Source organism: Pteropus vampyrus, unplaced genomic scaffold (genome assembly GCF_000151845.1).
Source record: "Pteropus vampyrus isolate Shadow unplaced genomic scaffold, Pvam_2.0 Scaffold85, whole genome shotgun sequence".
Taxonomy (NCBI): Eukaryota; Metazoa; Chordata; class Mammalia; order Chiroptera; family Pteropodidae; genus Pteropus; species Pteropus vampyrus.
The window spans coordinates 302726-326391 of NW_011888866.1; the positions used below are offsets into that span (position 1 = coordinate 302726).

A 23666-nucleotide genomic window follows, 5' to 3' on the forward strand; every position below is an offset into this window, starting at 1 on the left:
AAGATGCATTGGGCTGTGTGCCCAGCTTTGCTTTTTTGGGGTGGGCAGAATCAGAAGACACAGTCTATTCTGGGATAGTGAGTATACAACTTGTCCCTTCCACTGGTCTGCCTACTCCTTGAGGGGAGAGGCTAGCTCCTCTGCATCCTTAGCTCTTAGCCTTCCGCTTGGCCTGGAGTTGGTGCCTGGTATGGGTCACTTACCTTCTGGAGCTCAACAGCCTGGGTTTGGGGGGAAGGCTGATAAAACTGAGTCAGATATCACTCCCCCAGGGCCTAAGGGGTGGTTTCACCTCAGCCATTCTCCCAGGCTCCTGAGTCTCTATGTCAGGAGCTGAGAGCGGCCATGTCTGCATCTGTGTCCTACATTTCCTATCCTGCCTCTTCTGGTCTTTAAAGGCACCCCTATCTCCCTATTCTGTTCCCTTGAAACACCCTTCTTCCAGGTTCCCATTGCTGGCCACCTGGGGGAGGAGAGGGATTAGACTGAGCCGAAGGTGCCACAACTTAGTGTTGAGTAGGAAGGGTTTGGCCTTATGACTTCAGACCTCAGTCTTGCCACCCCAGGAGAAGGGGCTACTGGTATTCAGTTATTGCAGGGTGGGACACCTTCCCAGGCAAACTGGAGAAAGTCCTAGGATGCCAGAGCACTGGCCTCATCCCCCAAGGAGCTAACAGGCCGAGTTCCATGCTAAGAAGCATCCCGGTGCCCTCCAGCTTCTCATGCCTCTTTGGAAGGACTAGTCCTACATGTACATGCCAGCTTCCTATTATCTTGAGAAGTAATACCTGTGATAATGGAGCATTCTATGAATGCAGGTTGCCGTAGGAAAGGATAGGGGAGAAAAAAACACTCATTATTATATTCATTATCTTCCTATCATCATACTCACCCATAGAGCATTATTTTTAAAGTTACTTATGGTCCTGGGTTTAGAGAAAACTGGGGGTGGGGGGTGGAATTAGGCTTCCTTCGAAAGTACTTTTTCAGTTAAAAGTATTGCATCTCTAATTTGGGCCTGGAGGCTCCTCTTGCTTTTTGAAAAGTGGATCATTTTCCAAAGTATAATTTATCTGGAATTAGACATTCAGGCACTCTTGCTGAAATCTGGGCAAACCTTAAAGGCACACATATAGTAATATAAAGTAATAATTATGTTTGTAGTTCTTGTTTGAGTGGTCATTTTAGTTTTATGAAATGAAGCTAGCGGCTTATATAGCATTAGAATAAACTTTGATCTGTTTACTAGCTGTTGTTTCTTTAAATAATTGTTTTTTTTCCCTTTAGAACGGGACTTTTAGCATCATTCCTTAGAGTACTTGGGTCTGTGGTGGGGGCTCAGAGACTGGAGATGGGGGGAAAGAGGGAGGCCAGATTGGTGGGGCTCCAGGCCTCCCACATCTCCTCCATTCACAGCAGCTCTGCTTTATCGTTTTGTTTTGTTTTGTTTTGTTTTGTTTTGTTTTGGAGTTCTCTAAACCAACTAACTAAGCAGATCAATTAACTAGGCAGATTGGTCTAAGCAGAGGAGTAATTTATCAGCAGCAAGCCCTGTGATGCCAAGCGGATTTAAGGTTCTAGAGCCTTAGGCAGAAGAAATATTAAGCTAAGATGAAGATTTAAGATAATTATAAAGAAAAACATTATGAGTCACATCTGAGATTATGACCAGGTTGATTCAGGATTGGGTCAAAAAAAAAAAAAGAGCCATACTTATATTTTTCTCTCCTTTAAAAGCATGCTTTTCATGTACCACTGTTATAACTAAGTGCTTGGTAATGTTAAATGTAGTTGGTTGATCAGAACAGTTTTGGCTGCTGTTTGTTCAGTCTCAACATTGGTGTCTGTTCTTTAATTTTATTCTCAAATAAATGGATAGATGGATGGTCCTATTTAAGAGTTTGGCTATGGGCCGTCCACAAAAGGATTATAATCTAGTTTTGAGGACATGCGCATTAGAAGAGATTGCCACCTGGCAAAGAGCTCTGTGATGTGCATCAAATGTGTGGTACTAACTTAAGGCTACTGGTGATCTGAGCAACAGATCAGACCTTTTTATCATTTGATAAGCCCGGTAGAACATTGGAACATATGTATGACATTCTTTAGGCAGAAATAGTCTAAGAGCCCATCAGAAGAGATTAGAAAGTACGTGCTTCCAGGAAAATGATATGTGAAAATGAGGGATGTTAAAGCAGGTCAGTTCTCAAATCCATAAATCTCCAAGAACAACTATTGTGTACCTACCTAGGTGCCTGTGAGCTAAGTACTCTGAGGGATAGAAAAATAAGACTCTTCCAGATCTTGAAGGATGTAACCTCCTTCACCGCCCCCCCCGACCCCCCAAAAAAACCTTAAGAGAAGGCAGTTTGATGTAGCACAAAGAATCTGTTGAATGCATAAATAGTGTGATCGTCAGTCAGCTTGTCCATCTGCACTGGGGTTTCCTTTAGTTCTGATTTCTAAGCTGAGCCATTTCATATTCTTATACACGGAAAAAAAAAAAGTGAAGTGCCTCAGGCTAGTCCTGTTTCTGATAATGAATCAGTTTCCACAGACACATGGTTAGAACTCTAATCTTACATATCAGCCCATCACTCTTATTGGGCCCCTTCCTTGGATCAAAACAGTGGCCTCAGTGCTTTGGGCGTTACATAACTTGGACCTCCCCTTTCCAGCCATTGTCCTCTTCCTCTCTGAGTACTCTGGTCTCTTCCTCAGTCTCGACTTCCCACAGTTCCTTATCTTCCTTCTTCTTTTCAGAGTCTTTCTCTCCTGCCTTCCATGCTCACATCTCTCCCAGCCACCTTTGAACTTCTCCAGCCCTTTCAGTTGGTGGCACACAGTTGGGCACTTAGGTATATAAATTCCCAACTCTACCAATTGTTTCATTCCTCCCCAATGAAATCTAATTAAGCCGTCGAATGCAGGGCCGTGCATTTTTCTGAGCAAAGGACAGAACTGGGCGACCACAGTAGGTGTTCATGAGAATCTGCTGGTGGAGAAGGCTCTGTGAGGAAACCATTGGTGGGGTGAGAGGGGAGCCCCCGGACAGTTCCGTGTCCGCCTGCCTGTCTTCCACTTAAAGAGACAGGAACTGCTTCCTCAGTTTCCCCAGGTGGCAGCTGTGTCCGCTAGGTCGGCCCAGCTGGGGAATTTGCACAGCTGGGGGAGGGGGTGGCGGGAAATGGTGCCTCGCTCGCCCCACCGACATCAAACCCTCGTTTGGCGTGTGAGGACAATGGCTGTCTTATTTTCTCCATTCGCCGTGCACAATGCCGGATTCTCTCATTCACCCGCGGCGGTGCGAGCGAGGTAATTAGCCAGCGCCATTCAGCGCGGACACTATTGCTATGCGGGGGGGCGAGGACGCCCGCGTCGGCGGGGATTAGCCGCGGGCCGGGGTGTGCAGCTGCGGCCACTTCAAAGGGGCCCGGCGGGCCCGGCCGGCTGTGGGAACCGGCGCTGCCTCCCCCGGGAGCCGCCCCTCCGGCTCGGCCCTGGGCCGCTGCGGATGGGACCCGCCGGTCCTCCCCGGCCCGGCCGCCGCCGCGCTCTCTGCTCTCCCTGGGCTGCTCGGCCCCAAGCCCCGGCGGCCGTTGTCGCCTCCATCACACCCCCACTTTCATCAGGACCTCAAGTACTTTTTTCTTTTGAGTCCCGGGAGTCAAAGGGCAAAGAGGGGAAGGAGGGGGAGGGGCGAGGGGGATGGGAGCTTGACACAAAGCGCTGACCTCGGAGGAGCGGAGCAGATGGTCCCACTTACTCCTGCCGCCGAGTGAGCGGCTCTCAGGGCCTCAGGCTCAGGGCTCTGACCCCGCCCGCCATCCGAATGCCTGAACTGGGGCTCTGCGGGGGCTGGGCTCCCACATACTCCTCCACCCGCCCTGCTGCCCACTCTGAGCTTCCTGGCATTGGAGTCAGACTGCCTAGACCAGCCAGCCTCCAGCAAGGCTTGGGGGCCTGGGCCGAAAATTTGCCCTTGTTGAATACTGGAGCCATAGGGAAAATTAGGATTTTCAAGAACCCGCCAGACCAGGGGTTCCCAATTCTGGCTATGCGTTTGAGACCCCACCTTGAGCTTTAATAGAAATACAGATTCCTGAGCACCACACCAGACCCAGGGATCTGAAGCTCTGGCAGTAGAGTCCAGAAATCTGCATTGCTACCCGACACCCTAGGTTATTATGATACACAGCCAAGTTTGTGAATGGGGGTCTAGTCCAACTTTTTCATTTCCATTGAAGTTGAAACTCAGGTGAGGAAATAACTTACCCAAGGATAAACACTGAATCATGTCAGGGTGGGGACTTGGGTGGAAGATGATGGGGAATGATCCCCCTGAGACTATATGACCCTTAAAGTCGGCATTCAGGAAACAGTTTATGAAGGTTTATTATTTACTTTATTATTTATTTGTTCTAGGTGCTGGAGGGTAGAAAGGTAAATTAGACTGTTCTCTGCCGGTAAGGGACTCATAGGCTAGTAAGGAGAATTGGTGCGTGAACAACTACTCTGATATAGTCTAGTAAGGGCTAGGAGAGAGGCACAAGGTGACACATTTGAGGCAGGAATTAATTCTGCCTTCTTTGGGGAATGTGGAGGATGGGGGTGCTCCTAGAGAAAGAAGCAAACAAGTTTCAGGCAGAGAAGATAGCAGAAGAAATATATGTATGAACATCTATGATATGTCCAGGGAAGGCAAACTTGTCTCACCTGGTCAGAGTACAAATCACATGAAGACAGAATTAGCTGGCATTTGAGGCTGGATAGATGAAACAGGACCTAATAACGAAGACCTTGAAAGCCATCTTAAGGAAAGTATCTTAATTCGAGGCAATAGAGAACCACCGAAGATGTTCGATAATCATATTGGATATTCAAGAAGATAATTATGGATTTAGAAAGGGGGGAGAAAGGACTAGAAATGGGAAGGCCGGAAGAGGGAAGCTGTTACAGAAACACTGGAGGTTGATAAGAGCCTAAGCTAAGGGGATGGTATGGAAAGGGGTAGACCAGGATTCAGTGACCAGTTAGCAACCCCTTGAAACTCCAGGATCCTCCCATGGAACGTAGACCTCTTTCTTCCCCCAAACAAATAAATCTTATTCTGGAGTGTTGTTGGGGCGGAGAACCTACAGGCCTTAATCTACTGTGGTTCAGTGTTGAGCCACTGGAGATCTTGTGGAGCCATGAGATGTAAATGCAGCATTGGATCAAAGGTTGAGACTAGGAGAAGGTGCTTTCATGGATGTAGAGGGACTACTTTACCCAGTGTTATCCTAGAATCTTAATATTGGTATGGACCTTAGAGATTATCCTGTCTATCCTGCCAACTCCCATTTTACAGATGAGAAAACCAAGGTTGGTTTTCTCACATAGGGAGTCTGTGATAGAGCCAGGCATGATCCCTGGCCCCTTCTCCACTACCTAACCCCTACTATAATAGTCTCTAATATATGGCTCTGGAAATTTTGGGGAAGTATCTGTTTTTGTTGAGTAGACCTCATGGTCATGTGAAAGCAATTTACTTAATAGCTCCAGCCTGGGCCTTCTAACCAGATGCCCTTCCGGGAGGTGAGGGAGATCCGGTGTCCTGACCAGAACAACGACGGAAGTTAAGGATGTTGTAGGCGTGGGCAGGTTTACATAAGGAAGATTGGTGACCCTGACATGGGTGGAGACATGCAGTCTGTGGAGAGGGGCTCTGCTGGGCCTGGACATTGTCAAGTCTAAGGCAGAGAGTGATTCCCAAGTTGACTCCCAGCCTAACTCTGCACCCTCGACTGGCGCTTGCAAGCAGATGTGCCTCAAAGGCTGTAGCTGGATGAGACTTTGCAATTTGTCTAACTCGACTCCTGTATTTTGCAGAGGAAGAAACAGAGGCCAAGAATGGGGCTTTGGATTTATCAAAATCACACATCTAGATTTGCAACAACATTAATCACCTCAAGAGTCTTATGCTAAGTGAAATAAGTCAGACAGAGAAAGACAAATACTGTTCACTTACATGTGGAATTAAAAAAAAAACTTACAGATACAAAGAACAGATTAGTGGTTGCCAGAGGCAGGGGATAGGTGGTGGGTGAAATGGGTGAAAGGGATTAAAAGGTACAAACTTCCAGTTATAAAATAAATAAATCATGGGGATGTGATGTACGGCACAGTGACTATAGTTAATACTGTATTGCATATTTGAAAGTTGCTAAGAGAATAAATCTTAAAAGTTCTCGTCACAAGAAAAAACAATTCGGTAACTGTATGGTGATGGATGTTAACTAGATATTTGCGGTGATTATTTCACATTATATACAAGTATCAAATCATTATGTTGTACATCTGAAACTAATATAATGTATGCCAATTATCCCTCAATTAAAACAATAAAAATAAATTTTAAAAAGGTCACAAATCCAGTTATTAAAAGGATTAAATCAGTCTCGCTGGCTACCTCTCCCTTTAGCAATTCCACCTCCCCTTCCTTCCAACTCACCCCATGGAAGCCACTAGCATTTCCCAAAACCAAGAAAATCAATTGCTCTTCTATTTTTAAGGCCTCAGCAGGCAACAGGAGTAGCCCTGCAGCTCAGACTTCCTGGATTGCTATGTTGGAAGTGCTCAGGGAAGAGCTACCCTGGGATAAACGCCTTGGTTGTTTATTGACCTGTGTCAATTGAATTTAGGAAACTGCCCAGTGGCCATTAGTAGGGTGGTAACACCACCTTCTCGTGGTACATATCTGCATTAGTTATACTCTGTGAAATCCACCCCAAATCCTGGGAGTGTTCAATTAAAGCGAAACTGGCTGTATCATGGGTATCTGAATGTGAGTAGGCATGGTACTTATAAGGGTCTAGGATATTGTGTACCTCTGTTTTTCAGTATGAATGTCCTTAGGTATCATCGATGCTGTTTGAGCAGCATTTGAATGTGTGTCTCCCTCACTCCCCAGGGCAAATGTGGTGCAGGGAAAAAACACTGGATTTGGAGTCAGGGGACTCCTAAGTTCAAATGCCTGCCTTAACACCATTAACTGGCTGTGTGACCTTGGGCAAGTTACTTAACCTCTCTGAGCTTCAGAAGGGCAAGTAATCCGTACTTCTCAGAATTATACCGATTAAGGGATATCTAACCTTTGACTATCAGCAGCTTCTGCAGGGCTGTTTTTCAGGGCCCTGTTACTGTGATAGGACCTAAGATGCTGGCCCTGGTGCTTTCATCCTTCTGACATGTCGTAGGAGCTCGGGTGGAAACGTCTAAGGACAGGGCCTGTGTGATGAAGGAAGTTTGCTCCTGGGGTGCCAGAACAGCCTCTGTGACACAGTAGCAGCCAGTAATTATCTGTCGAATGAATTCTTAGCTTCGGCCCAGTGAGTCTATGTAAATAAGACAGGTGACTATATTTCCCAAACCAAAAAACAGGACACATCCTCTGAGTCTTTGCCTGATATGTGGGATGTAAACAGGACACAATATTTGAAATTGAGACTGCTTTTGCAAACCTAGCAGTGGGGTAGGTAGATGCGGTTGTCTCCCTTTCCCCTTCCCAGAATGTATAAGAGCAATGGGGCACACCCACCCAGTGTCATATCCAGTCTTTCACTTAAGGCAGGCACTCACGCCTATGTCCAGGCACACTGCATGCCCTCCACTGAAGGCTGGAGGGTACAGGGGAGAGGAACTCATGGCTTGATCTGGAGGAAGATCTGGAGCTTCCGAATTATGGGCTAAGTAATTAAAAGTAGGGCGTTGAGAGGTTTTATTCTCCTTGAGTTGTAAAAGCCCAGCTTAGGGGTTGCAGAGAGCCCCATATTTCCTTCCCTGCAGCCATGCTTTGAGCCTTACAGTCCACTGGAATCAAAGATCAGGCCATAAGAGTTCGATGTTCACCAGTCCTATAGCGGGCCAACAGCTGGATATAGGGATTTTCCCAAACCGAAGCCAGCCCCCCACAGTCTCCCACCTCTCCCCCATCCGGGCCCCCATTTGTCAGAGGTGGCTCCTCAGGAGGGAGGGAGGAGACGTGGATTTATGACTGCTGACTTGAAAGACAAAGTTGCCTTTTGTGTTAGAATTGGGGCCAGGGGAGTGGTGAGCTGGTGGTGGAATGGGAGGGTGGCAGGGAGGGGCTGGGGTTCAGGGGCCAGAGGCAGCGGGTGAGGGGCTTGAGGAGGCTGAGGAGGCAGACAAAGGGATCCAGAGGCTTCTCAGAGCAGGGTCACCAGGCAAAGGCCCAAGTAAATCAATCACCCCCATCGAAGCTGAGCAGGGCCTCAGAGCCATCACAGTCCTTTGGGGCTGATTGTAAGTACTAGATACCGTCCATCTACATTTATCCAACACCCAAACCCTACACACATCCCTCCCCTCCTCCTCAAAACATACTCTGGATTCAGAACCTTACTTCAGCTCTGAGACTACCCTTTGGAAGCCCAGGAAAATAAATGCAGGTCTTTTAAGTTCACACTTTCCCTCTCCCAAATGACTACAGCCTGTCAGTATGGGGATTCTTCCCTTATAGAGCCAATGTCAAGGCAAGGTGAGGATGCAGATAATTGAGAGACAGGGACAGAGTGTTGAGGAGGGTGAGCCTGGACCAGAGGACCCTAATAACAAGACTAATACCCCACTGGAGACTGTAGGCAAGTCACCAGCCTCCCCAGAACTCAGGGCTCTCTGCCTTTACCTCTCTCCTTCCCGTAGACTTTAGAGATAGGACATTTACAAGTGCTTTGAGGAGTTTAAAGATCATGCGAGGTGGGCCTTGGCTGGCCTCCTTGCCCGCCGGGGGCCACTCTACCCCAGCCATTGCACTCCGCTGGTGGCTCTGCCTGGTGGGTATGGGTGGAGGCCTGAGTAGCCATCGGGTGCCTTAAGTTCAGCAGGTGCTTTAACTACACCTCAGAGAGCCACATCCATCCCCTGGAATGAGCCTGGCCAATAAAGGCATGAGTTTATGGGCTTCATAAACATTTTACTAGAGAAATCAAGGCCTCAATTACCCAATGGCCTCTTCCAACTGACAGCTTGTCTATTGGGGCCTCTGTGAAGCCCCCAGGCAGAAATGAGATAGAAGAAGCCAAGCTCTGGTTTATACCCAACTGCCCTCCCCCTCAGCCTATTGACCCTCTCTTACAAAGTCTGACTTTACTCACATCTTCAGGGAGTTTGAGCCTCTACCACTAACTCTGTGAGCCTTAGCCTTAGCCTTTCGATAGGAAGATAGCTGCCATCCCTTCTTCCCCCAACCGCCAGCCATGCCCTGAGTAACTTCTCATCTCCCTTTTAAGTCAAGAGCCTACAATTTTCCCTCAACAATAGCTAGCAAGTATTTTCTATTTATGAAGGACCGTGCTGAACACTTTACAAATATATCTCATCGAATCCCTCTAATGTTGCAGCTCTGGAAACATGAGCTATTATCGTCCCTATTTTATAAAGTGAGGTTCTGAGAGAGGAACTTGCCCAAGGTCACATAGCCGATAGCGAAGATGTTGAGTTTTGAACTCAATTCTATATGATTCCAGAGCCTGTGCTATTAAACTTTTCACTGTACCCCCATCTCAAAAAGCTCTTAGCAAGTATTTCCCCACTAGGAGCAGAAATCTTGCCTTACTAAGATGTGATCAAATATAAGTCCTGTCCGAGGTCTCTGAGTCCATATGGCCAAGAGGGGAGGGAGCCAGCAGGAGCACGGCTAGGTTAGTCAAGAAGATGGAAAAGAAAAGGGGGTTTTCTGGTGGGGCAGCAAGAGAGAAAGCAGCTGGGAGTCTGGGGTCTTGCCTTAGGTCTGTACCAGCACTGTCTAATAAAATTTCCTATGATGATGGAAATATGCTGTTGGTCCTGTCCCATAATGTAGCCAGTAGCCACTTGTGGCTATTGAGCACTTGAAGTGTGCTTAATGAGTCATAGAAACTGAATTTAAAATTTTTATTTAATTTTAATTTAAATGGCCACATGTGGCTACTGCCTACTACTAGAGGTTCTCACCATAGCCGATGGCTGAAATCTGCTCATAGTTCTCTGGTGATATAATGTCCTGTGGGCTCATCCCCAAAGAGCTCTGGCTATTTCTATATGCCACATTGTAAGGGTGCCTTGCCCGCACAGAGATTGGCTAGAGGAGTGTCTCCAGGCTCAAGGTATCTGAACATCATTTCACATCACAAGTGGCTAAAAGATTTAAGGGTATTTTACCTCAGAAGATGTTTCTCAGGGAACAACCCAGACCTCAAGTATTTGAAGGGCTCTTTGGTAAAGAACAAAGTTGTTTGTGTCTTCTACAGCAGTACTGTTCAGTAGAAACAATGTGAGCCACCACAGGTGATTTAAAAAAAATTTTTTTAATGCCTACAGCACCTGGTATTCCTAGGTGGTCTCCCATCCAAGTACTAACCGGGCCCGACCCTGCTTAGCTTCCGAGATCAGACGAGATCAGGCACGTTCAGGGTGGTATGGCTGTAGACTGATTTAAAATTTTTTGTAGTCACATTTATAAAAAAAATTTTTTTAAACATGAAGTTAATTTTAATAATAAATTTTATTTTACTTAATATAGCCAAAATATTATCATTCCAACATTTAATCATTATTTTTAGATTATTAATATTTTTACACTTTTGCACTATCTTTAAAATTTTAAATATTATCATTGCAACTTGTAATCAATATTTTAAAATTGTTATCAATTACATAGTATTTTTTCCAATTTTTTTATTCTAGTTAAATACAGATAATATAAAATTTACTATCTTAACCATTTTTAAGTTCAGTGGCATTAAGTACATTCATATTATTGTGCAAACAAACCATCACCACCATCTATCTCTAGAACAATTAAATAACTTCCTATTTCTTTCTCAGCCCCTAGCAACCATCATTCTACTTTCTGTTTCTATGAATTTGTCTACTTAGTTACCTCATATAAGTTGAATCATACAGTATTTGTCTTTTTGTGACTGGTTTATTTCACTTAGTGTAATGTCCTCAGAGTTCATCCATGTTGTAGCTTGTGCCAGAATTTCCATCTTTCTTAAGGCTGAATAGTATTCCATGGTCTGTATACACCACATTTTGTTTATCCATTCATTCACTGCAACTTGTGTTGCTTCCATGCTTTAGCTAATGTGAATAATTTTTATATGAATATGGGTGTACACATATCTCTTTGAGACCCTGCTTTTAATTCTTTTGGATATATACTCAGAAATGGAATTGCTGGATTATGTGATAATGGTTTTTTGGGGTTTTTTTTGAGGACCGCCATTCCATTTTCCAAAGTGGCTACACCATTTTACATTCCCACCAACAGTGTACAAGAATTCCTTCCAATTTATCCACATGCTTGCCGACACTTGTTATCTTTTGTTATTTTTTGTTTTCTTTTTTTTGTTTTTTGTTTTTTTGATAGTAGCCAGCCATCTTAATGGATGTGAGGTAACATCTTGTTATGGTTTTGATTCACTTTTGCCTAATGTTTACTGTCTTTTTTTTTTTTTAATACTAAGCCTTTGAAATCCGGTATGTATTTTACACTTAAGCCTACCTCAGTTTGGCCTGGCCACATTTCAAGTGCGTAATAGCTGGCTACTGTATTGGAAAATGTGACTCAAGGGGAGAAAGTTGGGGGCATTGGGTAGAAGCGTATGGGATTCAGGCATGTCTCTAGTGTAAGGAAAAACATTACAATCATCGGAGCAGCCTGAAAAGGGACCAGGAGGCTATGTGTCTCTGGTCGTTGGCAGGGATAGATACAAGGAGGGAACTAGCCTTGATGGCCTTTGGAAGAGTCTGTAGTTCATGGTTGTTTTTCTTGACCCAGCTATGTGAGTAGAGGTAGTGGGTGCCTCAGACCCCTGGTGCCACCAGCGTTCGCAAAGGCTGTTTTGAACTCTCCACCCCAACATACCCACTGATTGTTTTGTCATCACACACCGGACAGGAGTCTGGCAGTACCCGAAGGGTTGGAGGCTGAGCTTAGGGGAGGCTGCCAGCTTTTTTCCCAGCACTCTGTCTTGACCGTTCGCTGCCCCCCGGCGTCCCCCTGGAGCCTGTCTAATCAGATCCAGGCCTGACCTTGCCAGAGGTCCTGGACCAGGAGGAAAGCTTCCCCTCCCCTCCCTGAGCTACTCTAGATCTGGCTCTCAGGAGACCCCTCCCCTTGGGGTGATTTATAGGAATGTCCAGGAATCATTTCCTTCCTGTTTCTGCTCCCTTCCAGGCCAGTGGATTGCTGGGCTCACTCTCTGCCCTTGTCCTTCCCTATGGCCTAGCTATACCCATGACTGAGGCAGGGAGGGACTGGGAGATTTGTTCCCAGATTGCTTGGGGACAAAGGTGCTTTCTTCTTCCTTTCTCCACAACTGCCACCAAAGCAGGCCTTTGTCCACCGTGTTGCTCTCTCTGACCCTCACACTGGAAGGGCCTCCCAACCACTGCCAATTACTCCCTCTTATCCCCCAGCTTGAAGTGAGGGACCCCAAACTTTGCCTACCTCACCCAAGTGTCAGCAGGAGTATAAAGGATCAAGAGCCACAAACCACAGCACCACCTCCATGTCCACCAACCGCAAACACATACTACAAAAACTGGCCACAAATAGCGTCTGTAACCTGCGTACACCGTTATCAACCACACAGTGGCATCCAGGATGACTTGTTCAGGGCTCAGGGTGATCAGAGGTCTGGCCCTCAGCCTCACATACCCATGCTTGTCCAAGGACCGTCTCCCCAGAGAGGCACGCTGAAACACAGCTTCCCCTGTGTCAGTGCCCTGCTAGCAAAGCCAGGGCAAAAACAGATTTGTAGTCCAAACATGTCCCACCCTGAGAGATTGGAGAAGGCCTAAGTGGCACCGAGAAACTTTATCTCCTGACTTCTTAGAGAAAAATTGCTGTTACCTGTGAACTAGGAGTGAGTGAAATAATCCAAGTGACACCAACTAAACTGAATATGGATAAGGGCCTGTTTATGAAGGTGGCTGGAGTCAGAGCTGGAAGGGCCCTGACAAAACCTATTTACCTCTTCATTTACAGATAAGGGGCCTGGCACTCTGACACGGCCTGCCCAGGCTCTCATGGCAATCTCCTGGACATTTAAGGGATATGCAAGGCTAGACAGATGTGTGAGGAAGAGGAGGGAAGAAGGAACTTCTGATAAAGAGGACCACACCTCCTATTGCAACCATCTCCTCTGGATCACACCTCTGTGGCCAACTGGGGTACACAGAGGCTCAGAGGGGTAGGATTGAGGAACCATCTCTGGGGTTCTTAATAATCCTTGCAATTTGTAACATGGCACCAACTCAACCAGTGAGAAGATACCAATCCAACCTGCAGTCCACTCTGGAGTTACCTGCCCTTGGAGAGTGAAAATCTTGCTGGAGAACTAAGAGGCACCTCCACAGAGGGCCTGGGGCATGGGACTTCTGATTCGAGGTGTGGAGAGCCACCAACTGGCCCTGGGCCTTAGTTTCCCCTTCATAATATGAAGGGGATGGCTTTAGATGAGTAATTTTAAGTACTTTTAAAGGCATAGCTTCTCTTCAAATGAAATGTTTGGCAGAACTGCAATTAAGTAAGCTGTTAGAAAGGTGCTGTTGCTCTGATGGAAGGGAAAGTGGAGTTCTGAGCAGGGAGAGGTCACAGTTGTATCCAAGGGGCACCAGGGGACCCTTGGGAGTCCTGCTGTGACATGTGTGAAGAACAAAACGGGTCCGGAAAAAAGAACCCAAAAGGAAAATCCCCCCCAACAACAAAAGCAACCCAAGCCGCCGGCAATGGTCAAGTTTGGGGGAAAAAAAAGAACCAAAAAAGAAAGGCCCTACTTTCTCCATCCCCAGTGCACTTTTAAAGAAGCAGCCCTTTCCCTTGTATCTCTGCTCAGGCCAGTTCCTAGCTCTAGGCTCCTCCAGGGAGCCAAGAATGGGGGCTAGAAACACAAAAGGATTGGTTCCTTAATGAGGAGGCATCTGTAGTCAGCAGAGCCATTAGTCCCCGCCCTAAGTCCCTGGGGCGCTTTGAGCTCCTCTCCAGCTGGAGTGAGGAGGGGGCAGGCAGCTTCCCAGCTTCTAAATGGGCAGGGCCGGGTCACAGACAGCCAACCCAAGAGCCTGGGTGCCTTCTCTACTCCCCAGGCTCTCTTCCAGTCCTTCCTAACTGGAGGTTGAGGGGCAGAGAGACCTGGAGGCCATGCCTCAGCCCCATCCCCCAACCCCCTGGGCTGATCTGCAGGCCCTTGGCCAAATATAGCCTTTGGTCTGAGACAGGGCAGGCTGACCTCATGGTACTCCCTGGGGAATCCTCCCACAAGCCTGGTGGGGACTCCAGCTGGGGCACTTGCTGCCACCTCCTGCCACCTGCTGCTCCGAAGGCCCAGAAATACTGTTTGTTAGGGCTATACCTACATGGGGAAACGTGTGATTAATTACACGGTTCCAGAATCACACACCAGCCACAGGAGCCGAGAGATACAAGCCCACGTTCACACCCAGTAGTGGACATTCATATCATATATGCAGGGACAGCCGTGTCTTCTGGGCAAACACAGACCCACACTCGTGTGCAAAGAGGCACATACACCCTATCAGCCGTGCTCCCAGGAGGCCCCAGAAGAGGAGGAGGCAGGGCGGGGGATTTTTATGCATGTTTATATTTAATGAACCACATGCAAATGAGATGGAGAATGAGCCACAAAAGAGTCATCCCCCAGAGGCTCTGGGAAGAAGGGCACAAAGACTCAGCCTTTCGAGGCTGCCTGGAGTCTAGGACAAGCCAGCGGATTGAGGGGGCCTGAGACAGGGTGTGCCCACCCACACCAGGGAGCTGGGAGCAGGAGCCAGGACCAGCTCCAGTGCCCCTGCTGCTGTGGGAGCGGGTATCCTTCTGGGAGGGGACGACTGTCCCAGTTGATGGAGTGCTGGAGGGGAGGGGCTTACTGCCTGGACAGATGGTGAGCCGCCTTCCCGCACTTGAAGCAAAGTGGATTTTAATGAAATAGCAGCCCCGGTGCTGAAGCTAGGAACCTGAGTGGGAGGGGCCCCTTCCCTGAGCTTTGCAGGGTGGGGTTTGGGGATGGGTGGGAATGAAGGTGAGCAGGAACACTTAACCAGCCTAAAATGGGTGGGGGGCATGCACCACAGCCCCTCTACACAGGCCTCTGCAGACCAGACTTCAAGCAGTTAGTTCAGATTCCCAAAAGGTGGGGAGGGGTCCCCTGAATATTTATGACGCATTGAAATGTAGATTGGTAGGTCTGACAGACTTCTGAGAGGCTTGTCACCTTGGATGGATATTATACCACCCCCTTGGGGTGCATCCAAAAGCTGCAGAAGAACTGGGGGTGGGGGGTGAGAAGGAAAGGCAAAGAATACCAATACCACTGGGCGCTGGTAACTAGCGTCTAATGACAGGTGTTCCTGCTGGGCAACACTGGACTGACTGCATCCTCTCTCTAGGCCTCAGTTTCCCATTCTGTAAAACATGCAGTGTAATACTTAGGCCTTGCCATGGGGAAGTTTATAAAAATAATTTGGAAAACAGTAGAAGAAGTAGTCAGGTGGACTCAGGAGCAGGACTTTCTCTGACTGGCCTTTGAGGGTCGGCAGCCCGAGATTTCCTCGTTAGAGGTTTGTCACCCCAAAATTTGTCTAGACCTTTCTCTAAGTGTCCCAGCCCAGCCTGTACCACTCCCTTCGGGGGGGATGTTTCCCAGAGTGGAAGGCAGGGTAAGTGTAGATGTCTCTCCAAGCTGATGCCTTGTATCTACCAGATCCAGAAAAACCACTGCTGCTTGGTGGGGTAAGCTCCAGGGTTCTAGGACACTGGTCTGTGATGACCACCCCCCCAACAGACACACACACAACCTCCCCTCTGCACCTCAGCAGTGTTCCTCACCTACTCGCATCTCCCTTTTTTTCGCCAGCCATGTCCGACTTCCATGTGCATCCCCAGGCCACCGTGGGCGAGGAGGGTGGCGTGGCCCGCTTCCAGTGCCAAATCCATGGGCTTCCCAAACCCCTGATCACATGGGAGAAGAACAGAGTCCCCATTGACACAGACAATGAGAGGTGAGTCACATGTGGGAAAGCTGGAGGGAAGATGAGGAGGTGGGCCTGGGACCTGGGCCTTAAAGAAGGACCTCCTTCAGCCTCCAGGGTGGGCTTTCAGCAGCTGTGTTGACACTGACTGACCCCGTGGCTTGCTGGACCCAGATTTGATGCTCATGGATGTGTCTGTGAAAAGGACTGTGTATGATTGTTGTCAAGGCTGGAATTGTGAGTGTGTCCACCTTTGAGAGTCCCAGTGTGTGTCTCTGATGATGACAGTCACATTGGGACAGTGCCTGGGAGACAGGCTGTGTGTGATGCTCGGTGTCCCTGTGGCTGATGGTACCAGTGCTGCTGGTCAGCTGTGTACCCCCCTCACAACAGGTACACATTGCTGCCCAAGGGGGTCCTGCAGATAACAGGACTTCGGGCTGAGGACAGTGGCATCTTCCATTGCGTGGCCTCAAACATTGCCAGCGTCCGTGTCAGCCACGGGGCCAGGCTCACTGTGTCGGGTGAGTGTCCTTTTTCCTGCCTAGTTCTTCCTCCAGCAAGCCTCCTGACTTCTCCCCACCCTCAAATAAATCCCCTTTCAGCTGGCCCCTGGAGACTTGTCAGTCAAGGGTATGCAGAGCATCTTCTAAGCCTAAAGCTCTGTGCTCCAGGTGAAGGTTCAGAAGGACTCCAAGGCCTGCTCCCTGGCTCAGTTCTACCTGGGGAAGCCCAGCCTTTGCTTATCCTGGGGGCTCTCTCGTTGCTAGAGGCCCTGCAGGTCCAGGAGCTGAGGGATGGGTGGGAGCAACATCCTGAGGCCCCTGGCATCTCCTCTCTGCCCACAGGACCTGTTTTTTGGGCTCGCGTTTATTTTATGCCCCCTATGTCCTGGGTTATGGGTGGGGTGAGCAGGTAGGAAGGGTCCCAGCTGAAGTGAAGAAACATGGCATCTTCCTCCCAGGCTCAGGCTCTGGGGCCTACAGGGAGCCAGTGATCCTCGTGGGGCCTGAGAACCTTACCCTGACTGTGCACCAGACCGCAGTGCTGGAGTGTGTCGCCACGGGCAACCCTCGCCCCATTGTGTCCTGGAGCCGCCTGGGTGAGCCTCATCCCAAAGCTCCAGCCTCTCCCACCCTGTCCCACCTCCTGGGAGGGCCTGTCTCATCACCCAGCTCTAGGGGCACTTTGAATCCTGTTTGTTCTCCATGGGGGTCTGGTCTCTGCAAGGTCTGGGGAGGGGTTACGTTTCCTCTCCTTGGCAGTACCAGGGAGGTCCGCCTGCCCGCTGCATTCTCCCTCCTCCCTGTGCTGCTGGCTTAGCTCCCTGGGTTACCTTGTCCAGTCCTGAGCAAGCCCCTCCTCCTTGCTTCCATCACCCTCCAGAACCCCTCTGCAGCTTTCAGCACCCCGTCCCTTTTCCTTCCCACCCATCTCTGCCCTCTACACCCTGGCCAGACACCCCAGCTATGTAATCCTAGATGCCTCAAAATCTCAACCAGTTATCACACCCTTACTGCGGGCCCCCCAGTCTCTAGTCTGGCCCCCTAAATCCCTGGCCTAAATCCCTAGGCAGCTGAAGGAGAGAAATGAAAGGGTGCAGATGGGTCCACATTGTCTGAGCAGAAAGGTCACTGGGGGAAGGAGAGTCTGGAGGGATGAAGTGGGGTGGGCATTCACAAGGAGACTGCATCACATTGTGGCAGCTGAGTGATCAGGGAAGGAGGGGGCAGCAGGCCAGATAATGGAGTAGATTTCACCACTTCAGGGACTGAATGGGGAGCTGTCTCCTTGCATTCTGACTGTGCTAATGTGATCCTGGTGGGGGTAGGGGTGGGGTGGGGGAGGGCACGGTCCCTGGGAGAGGCAGAAAAGAGCCTCCACACCATTAGGAGGGGCCCAGAGGCACTGCAAAGACCATCTGGTCCAACATTCCCCAAAGCACTATCTGCCTGGGGAAAGAATGACCTGGTGGTCTAACAACTTTAGAAAACAGTCAACCAAGTCCTTTTGCTGCAGGACTTCTCAGAGCCTTTATGTTAATGGACATTGTGACAGTCCAGGAGTGGAATGGATATTTGACTGTAAAACTTTTTTTGAGACAAACCACACTGTGAAAATCCATTTAATTCAAAACCCTTACTTTTCTGATTGAGAAACTGAGAGAACCTTGGAGGTCACCAGTGAGTCAGTGACAATGCTGGAATTAGGACCCGGGTCGCTACTGCTAGAGGAGTGTTTTCAGTTCTGCCCACATCACCTCCACCGTGCTGATGCGATGCTTGGGAGGAAAGGCGTTGAGTCAGAGATTGGGACCCCCGGAGGACTGGTGGATCGGCAGACACTCTGGAACATTCACAATTTCCCCTTCTTCCACACCCATCTTCCTGACCCTCCCTCACGGCCTCTCTCCTTCTCTCCCAGATGGGCGCCCCATTGGGGTGGAGGGCATCCAGGTGCTGGGCACGGGGAACCTCATCATCTCAGACGTGACCGTCCAGCACTCGGGTGTCTATGTCTGTGCAGCCAATAGGCCTGGCACCAGGGTGAGAAGAACAGCCCAGGGCCGGCTGGTGGTGCAAGGTGCGTACCTCCCACCCCCGGGAGAGGAGGGGGAGGGGCTTCCCCACAGCCGCCTCCTTCTGCCCTGTTCCTTGCCTCATCAACATCCTTACCCCAGGCCCAGGACCCTAGACTCACCCAGTTTCCTATAATTGCCCCTCCCCAGGTCCCCAGGCCAGGCCAAACGGGCAGCTCTCTTCTCTGCCTCGGGAATGGGAGGACATTCTTGGTCATGAGCCCCTGTGTACCCCTCCCAGGTGCCAGCATGACTTCTCCAGTCATTTCTACTTCGTGATCTCAGCGGGTTTCCCACCCCGTGTCTCTCACATGTGTCCCTTGCGCTGCGTGCTGTTTTCATTCACACGTGCGGCACTTTCACGCTCACACCTGCCTGCTCGCTCTCAGCGTGTTTGTCATTTTCACACTCACACCCCAGCTCCCGCCTCACCAAGGGAGGTGGCCTCCACTCCCACAGTTTGCAAGGCCTCTGCAGCTGACTTGGTCCTTCTATCCATCCTCCTGCCCTGGGGCTCAACTGTCCCCATGGACTGGGCTTGAATTTACCGTCTCCAGTTTGCCGTGGCTGTGGCCTCATGGAGAGCCGGGGAAAGCATGGGAGAGAGGGGTATTAGAGACTTAAATGCCTGTGTGTTTAGCATTCCATGTGCTGTTAATCTGTCCAAATGAAAGTGATGGAGCATTTCATTTCTCGGGTGTTAATGGAAACTTGAGGCCTGGGATTGGAGGAGAGCAGAACTGAATGTAGGGGCGAGGGGGGCTGGCACTGAGGCCTCATCCATCTCGCAGTCATTACCGCCTTCGAGGTGCAGCCAAACCTATTAGCACATTTATTTATTTAACAATTTCCTGAACAGGGAGCTCAGCTTGATTGCTTTCGGATACAAATGTCAGTCTTTTAAAGAGTCATTAAAATGGAGTCCTCTCTTGGGTCTGCCTCTGGGGTGGATAGAGGTGGGGCCTGCCCTCATCTCCTGGAGCCCCCGGCCACACCTGGAGGATTTTTCCAGGTGTGTGTGTTGGGGACCCACCCTGTCCTTAGCAGACCTCCATCCCACCCCCTCTTCCCCTTTCCTCATCTCTTCACTCACAGCTGTCTCATCCCTCTCCACCTGACCCTTACTGCTCTTCATGCTTTTCTGTGCTCCCCACCCAGCCCCTGCAGAGTTTGTCCAGCACCCCCAGTCCATTTCCAGGCCAGCTGGGACCACAGCCATGTTCACCTGCCAAGCCCAGGGTGAGCCACCTCCTCACGTCACGTGGTTGAAGAATGGACAGGTGCTGGGGCCAGGAGGCCATGTCAGGCTCAAGAATAACAACAGGCAAGTGTGTGGTGTGTGCTGGGGTTGGGCCTGCAGTGAGTGGCCTGGGCAGGCTGTGCACCTCTCTCTAGGAAAGAACACTAAGTTGAGGTCTGGAGACTTGAGTTCGAGTCTCAGGTCTGCCACTAACCTGCTGGGAGACCTCAGAGGAGTCATTTGTTTTCTAGAGGAGTTCAATGTCTTCATCTCTCAAATGGGGAGACTTGGTGAACCTACAGGGGTACTCTGGGAGGAGAAGGGGACCTGAGACTCTCCCTCCCCCTGCAGCACGCTGACCATTTCTGGAATCGGCCCTGAAGATGAGGCCATCTACCAATGTGTGGCCGAGAACAGTGCTGGCTCCTCACAGGCCAGTGCCAGGCTGACTGTGCTGTGGGCTGAGGGGCTGCCTGGGCCCCCCCTCAATGTGCAGGCAGTCTCTGTATCGTCCACTGAGGTCCGCGTGTCCTGGAATGAGCCCCTGGTCAACACTAAGGAGATCATTGGCTATGTCCTGCACATCAGGAAGGCTGCTGGTGCGTAGGGGCCAAGTGGGCAAGGCTGGCTCTGCACCCCTTCCTCTTATTCACGGTTTCTTGTCTCTTTCAATCCTGCATGTCCTGACCCAGCACCTTCCATTCTTTCTCTCCCCTGCACCCTGGCTGCCCTCATTTCACCAGTGCCCAGAGGACTCCCTTGTTCCCCTTACACTCCCCTGCCCTACCCTTTGCCTCCCCAGACCCACCCGAGCTGGAGTATCAGGAAGCAGTCAGCAAGAGCACCTTCCAACACCTGGTGAGCGACCTGGAGCCCTCCACTGCCTACAGCTTCTACATCAAGGCCTATACACCACGGGGGGCCAGTTCAGCCTCTGTTCCCACGCTGGCCAGCACCCTAGGCGAAGGTGAGGCCTGGGTGTGGAGTACAAAACCACAGACACTCAGGGTATTAGAGCAGAATCATCATGCACACTTGTTCAGGTTGTTGCTGCACGGGGATGTTTGGCCCTGAGGCTGAGTGGGGCCTGGGTCTACCTGGAGGAAGGTGTGTCCTTTTCTAATTCATGTAAAGGTGCTGTTTGAGTAAGCTAGGGTCAGAGGCCAGAGAGCTGTGAGGCTCTTGAGGGTCTGGGTCACAGGGAGAAGGTGGAAAAAGCCCTCACGTCTTGGCCTCCTGTGCCCTCAGCCCCTGCCCCACCCCTGTTGTCAGTTCGGGTGCTGGGCAGCTCCACCCTGCAGCTGCTATGGGAGCCCTGGCCCCGGCTGGCCCAGCATGAGGGCGGTTTCAAGCTGTTTTACCGCCCAGCAAGCAAGACCTCCTTCACCGGCCCCATCCTGCTCCCTGGAACTGTCTCTTCCTACAACCTCAGCCAGCTCGGTGAGGCGGACACAGTCCCTGCTGGGGGAGCTGGGCAGGGGTACGATGCCTGAGGCCAAGAGGTGGTCACCTCTATTTCCCTGCTGGGACAGAGCCACCCAGTGGGGGCTGAGTGGTCACTTAGCGGCCCTGCCTTTCCCCCAGACCCCACTGCAGTGTACGAGGTGAAGTTACTTGCCTACAACCAGCATGGGGATGGCAATGCCACGGCTCGCTTTGTGTCTTTGAGGGGAGCATCTGAGAGGACAGGTGAGGGTTGTGGATGAGGTGTGGGGCTAAAGACTGGCACTCAGGAAAGGAGGCCAGGGGCTGAGGGAAGAGGGGCACAGGTACCCAGGGAAAGTAGGAGGGTGGAAGAGTGATAACATAGGCTTAGATTTGAGTTTGAAGTTTGGTTGTGCAACATTCTAGCTGTGTGCCCTTGGCAAAGCTACTTAATCTCTCTGAGCCCCAGTTTTCTCCTCTATAAAAGAGAGACAATAATACTCACTTTGTAGAGCTGCATTGAGGATGTACAGTGTTATTCCCAGTAGCTGGCACATATTGCTCAATAACTAGTACAAAACAAAAAAGTTTGAGCTGGAGTCTCTTAGGCAAGCGCAAGGGGTCTGTGGACTTGAAGCTGGGAGTAGCTGAGGGATAAGGAACCCCCAGAGCTTGGGTGCTTCAGACCAGGAGAGCCACAGCTCCCAACCTGCCTCCCTCCCAGCCCTGAGCCCACCGTGTGACTGCCGGAAGGAGGAAGCCACCAACCAGACGTCCACCACAGGCATTGTCATTGGCATCCACATTGGAGTCACCTGCATCATCTTCTGTGTCCTCTTCCTCCTGTTTGGCCAAAGGCGCAGGTGGGTGCTGGGCCAGGGAGACGTGGCTGCACCGACATGGGGTAGGAAGGCCTAAAGAAGGAGGCGCGCGGGGGAGCGGACCGTTCGGGTTCACTGTCTCTATCCTTTGGTTCTCACTCCCACGTCTCTCCCCCGAACTCTTGGCTCACCCCTTAGGGTCCTCTTATGTAAGGATGTAGAAAACCAACTGTCCCCTCCTCAGGGACCCCGGGGCCAGAGGGACCCTGGAGTCCTGGCACTGAATGGGGCCGGACGGGGAGAGCGGAGCCAACTAGGCCGAGATGAGAAACATGTGGACATGAAGGAACTGGAGCAGCTGTTCCCTCCGGCCGGGGCAGTGGGCCAGCCAGACCCCAGACCTAACCCCAGACCCGTGGTGAGTGCCCCTACCTTGAGCAAACCTCCTCCTTCAGGCTCTGACCACCTTCCAATCCTGCCCTCCCTTCACCTTGGCCACAAACCTTGGTCATCAGCCTTTGTCAGGCTCCAGGTTTTCTCCAGACACAAAACATGGCCAGTGTATTTCTCTGTGCCTCTGAGTCAGGGAGGCCTGGAGACCCTAAGGCCTGAGTAGGATCGTGTCCAGAGCCTGACCCCCTGGTTGGGGGACTTGTGGGCCTCTGGCCCTCATGCTGATGCCTGTATGACTGGCCCATCCCCAGCAGAATCCTGCGGCCCCGACCCTGTGTGAGGAGACCCAGCTCTCCATGCTGCCACTTCAGGGGTTCGGTCTTCTGGAGGAGAGGACGTTGGAGGCCAAGGCTCCCTGCGCAAGCCCCGCAGCTGCCCTGCCACCCCAGGACGTAGGCCCTGGCCATCTCAGTGAAGGACAGGCTACTCAGCCTTCCACAGAACCAGCTGCCCAGTAGCCAGTGTCTGGCAGGCTCTGGACGGGGGAATCCCCCATTCTCAGGTCAAAGGCAAGATTTCTCCTGTCATGTGGGATGCAGATGGATTTCTCTCCTGACTGCCCCTCAGGTTGTCAAGACCTAAAGTAGCCTTGTCAGGGAACCCCCCCGCCCAAGGACCTGGAGGGGTCCCTGCAGGAGTCCCTCTTTTAGGCTAATGCCCCCTTACCTCTGCTTGGTACCCACATGACTTGGAACTGAACTAATGTTTTCCTTTAAAAAAAAAAAAAAAAACACTAAAAATGAAAAAAAAAAAAAAAAAAAGAGAGAGAGAGAAAGAGAAGAGAGAGGAAGGTGAGTTAGATTCCAAAAATATGCCCCTGCTGTGGCTGGGCCCCTGGCACGGTCACCCTCCACTGACCTTGTTTTCTCAGGATGGATTTTTGCTGTTTTGGTTTTCAGCACCTACCTCAGCCGGAATGAATGTCCTTGGGGGAGTGGGCTCTGGCCTCAGCCCCCTTCCCCCATAGAACCCCAAATGCACTCCTACCTCAAGTCCCTTTATGGGCACCCCTTCCTCTCCCCACATTGTTGTCCAGAGGTTTTTTTAAAAAAAAAAAACAAAAACAAAAACAAAAACAAAAAAAAACCACTTCCCCGTTTCCAAGTGTGAA

At 50.3% G+C, this 23666-nt stretch overlaps 1 protein-coding gene and 1 non-coding gene across 2 annotated transcripts in view; one reads left to right on the forward strand and one right to left on the reverse strand.

Moving 5' to 3' along the window:
- Positions 1 to 23284, forward strand: part of IGDCC3 (immunoglobulin superfamily DCC subclass member 3) — a 38961-nt gene extending 15677 nt beyond the window's left edge. Inside the window, exons 4-15 of the mRNA XM_011363464.2 lie at positions 15924 to 16068; positions 16432 to 16562; positions 17003 to 17140; positions 18463 to 18621; positions 19775 to 19940; positions 20208 to 20455; positions 20659 to 20823; positions 21105 to 21296; positions 21441 to 21545; positions 22006 to 22144; positions 22301 to 22517; positions 22807 to 23284. Coding sequence (XP_011361766.1) covers positions 15924 to 16068; positions 16432 to 16562; positions 17003 to 17140; positions 18463 to 18621; positions 19775 to 19940; positions 20208 to 20455; positions 20659 to 20823; positions 21105 to 21296; positions 21441 to 21545; positions 22006 to 22144; positions 22301 to 22517; positions 22807 to 23013 — 2012 coding nt within the window. The 3' untranslated portion in view covers positions 23014 to 23284. The remainder of the gene's footprint in view (positions 1 to 15923; positions 16069 to 16431; positions 16563 to 17002; positions 17141 to 18462; positions 18622 to 19774; positions 19941 to 20207; positions 20456 to 20658; positions 20824 to 21104; positions 21297 to 21440; positions 21546 to 22005; positions 22145 to 22300; positions 22518 to 22806) is intronic.
- On the reverse strand, positions 10351 to 10469 carry LOC111742031. Its single transcript, XR_002781160.1, has one exon. It is a non-coding gene; the product is annotated as a 5S ribosomal RNA (ribosomal RNA).
- Positions 23285 to 23666: the final 382 nt, after the last annotated feature.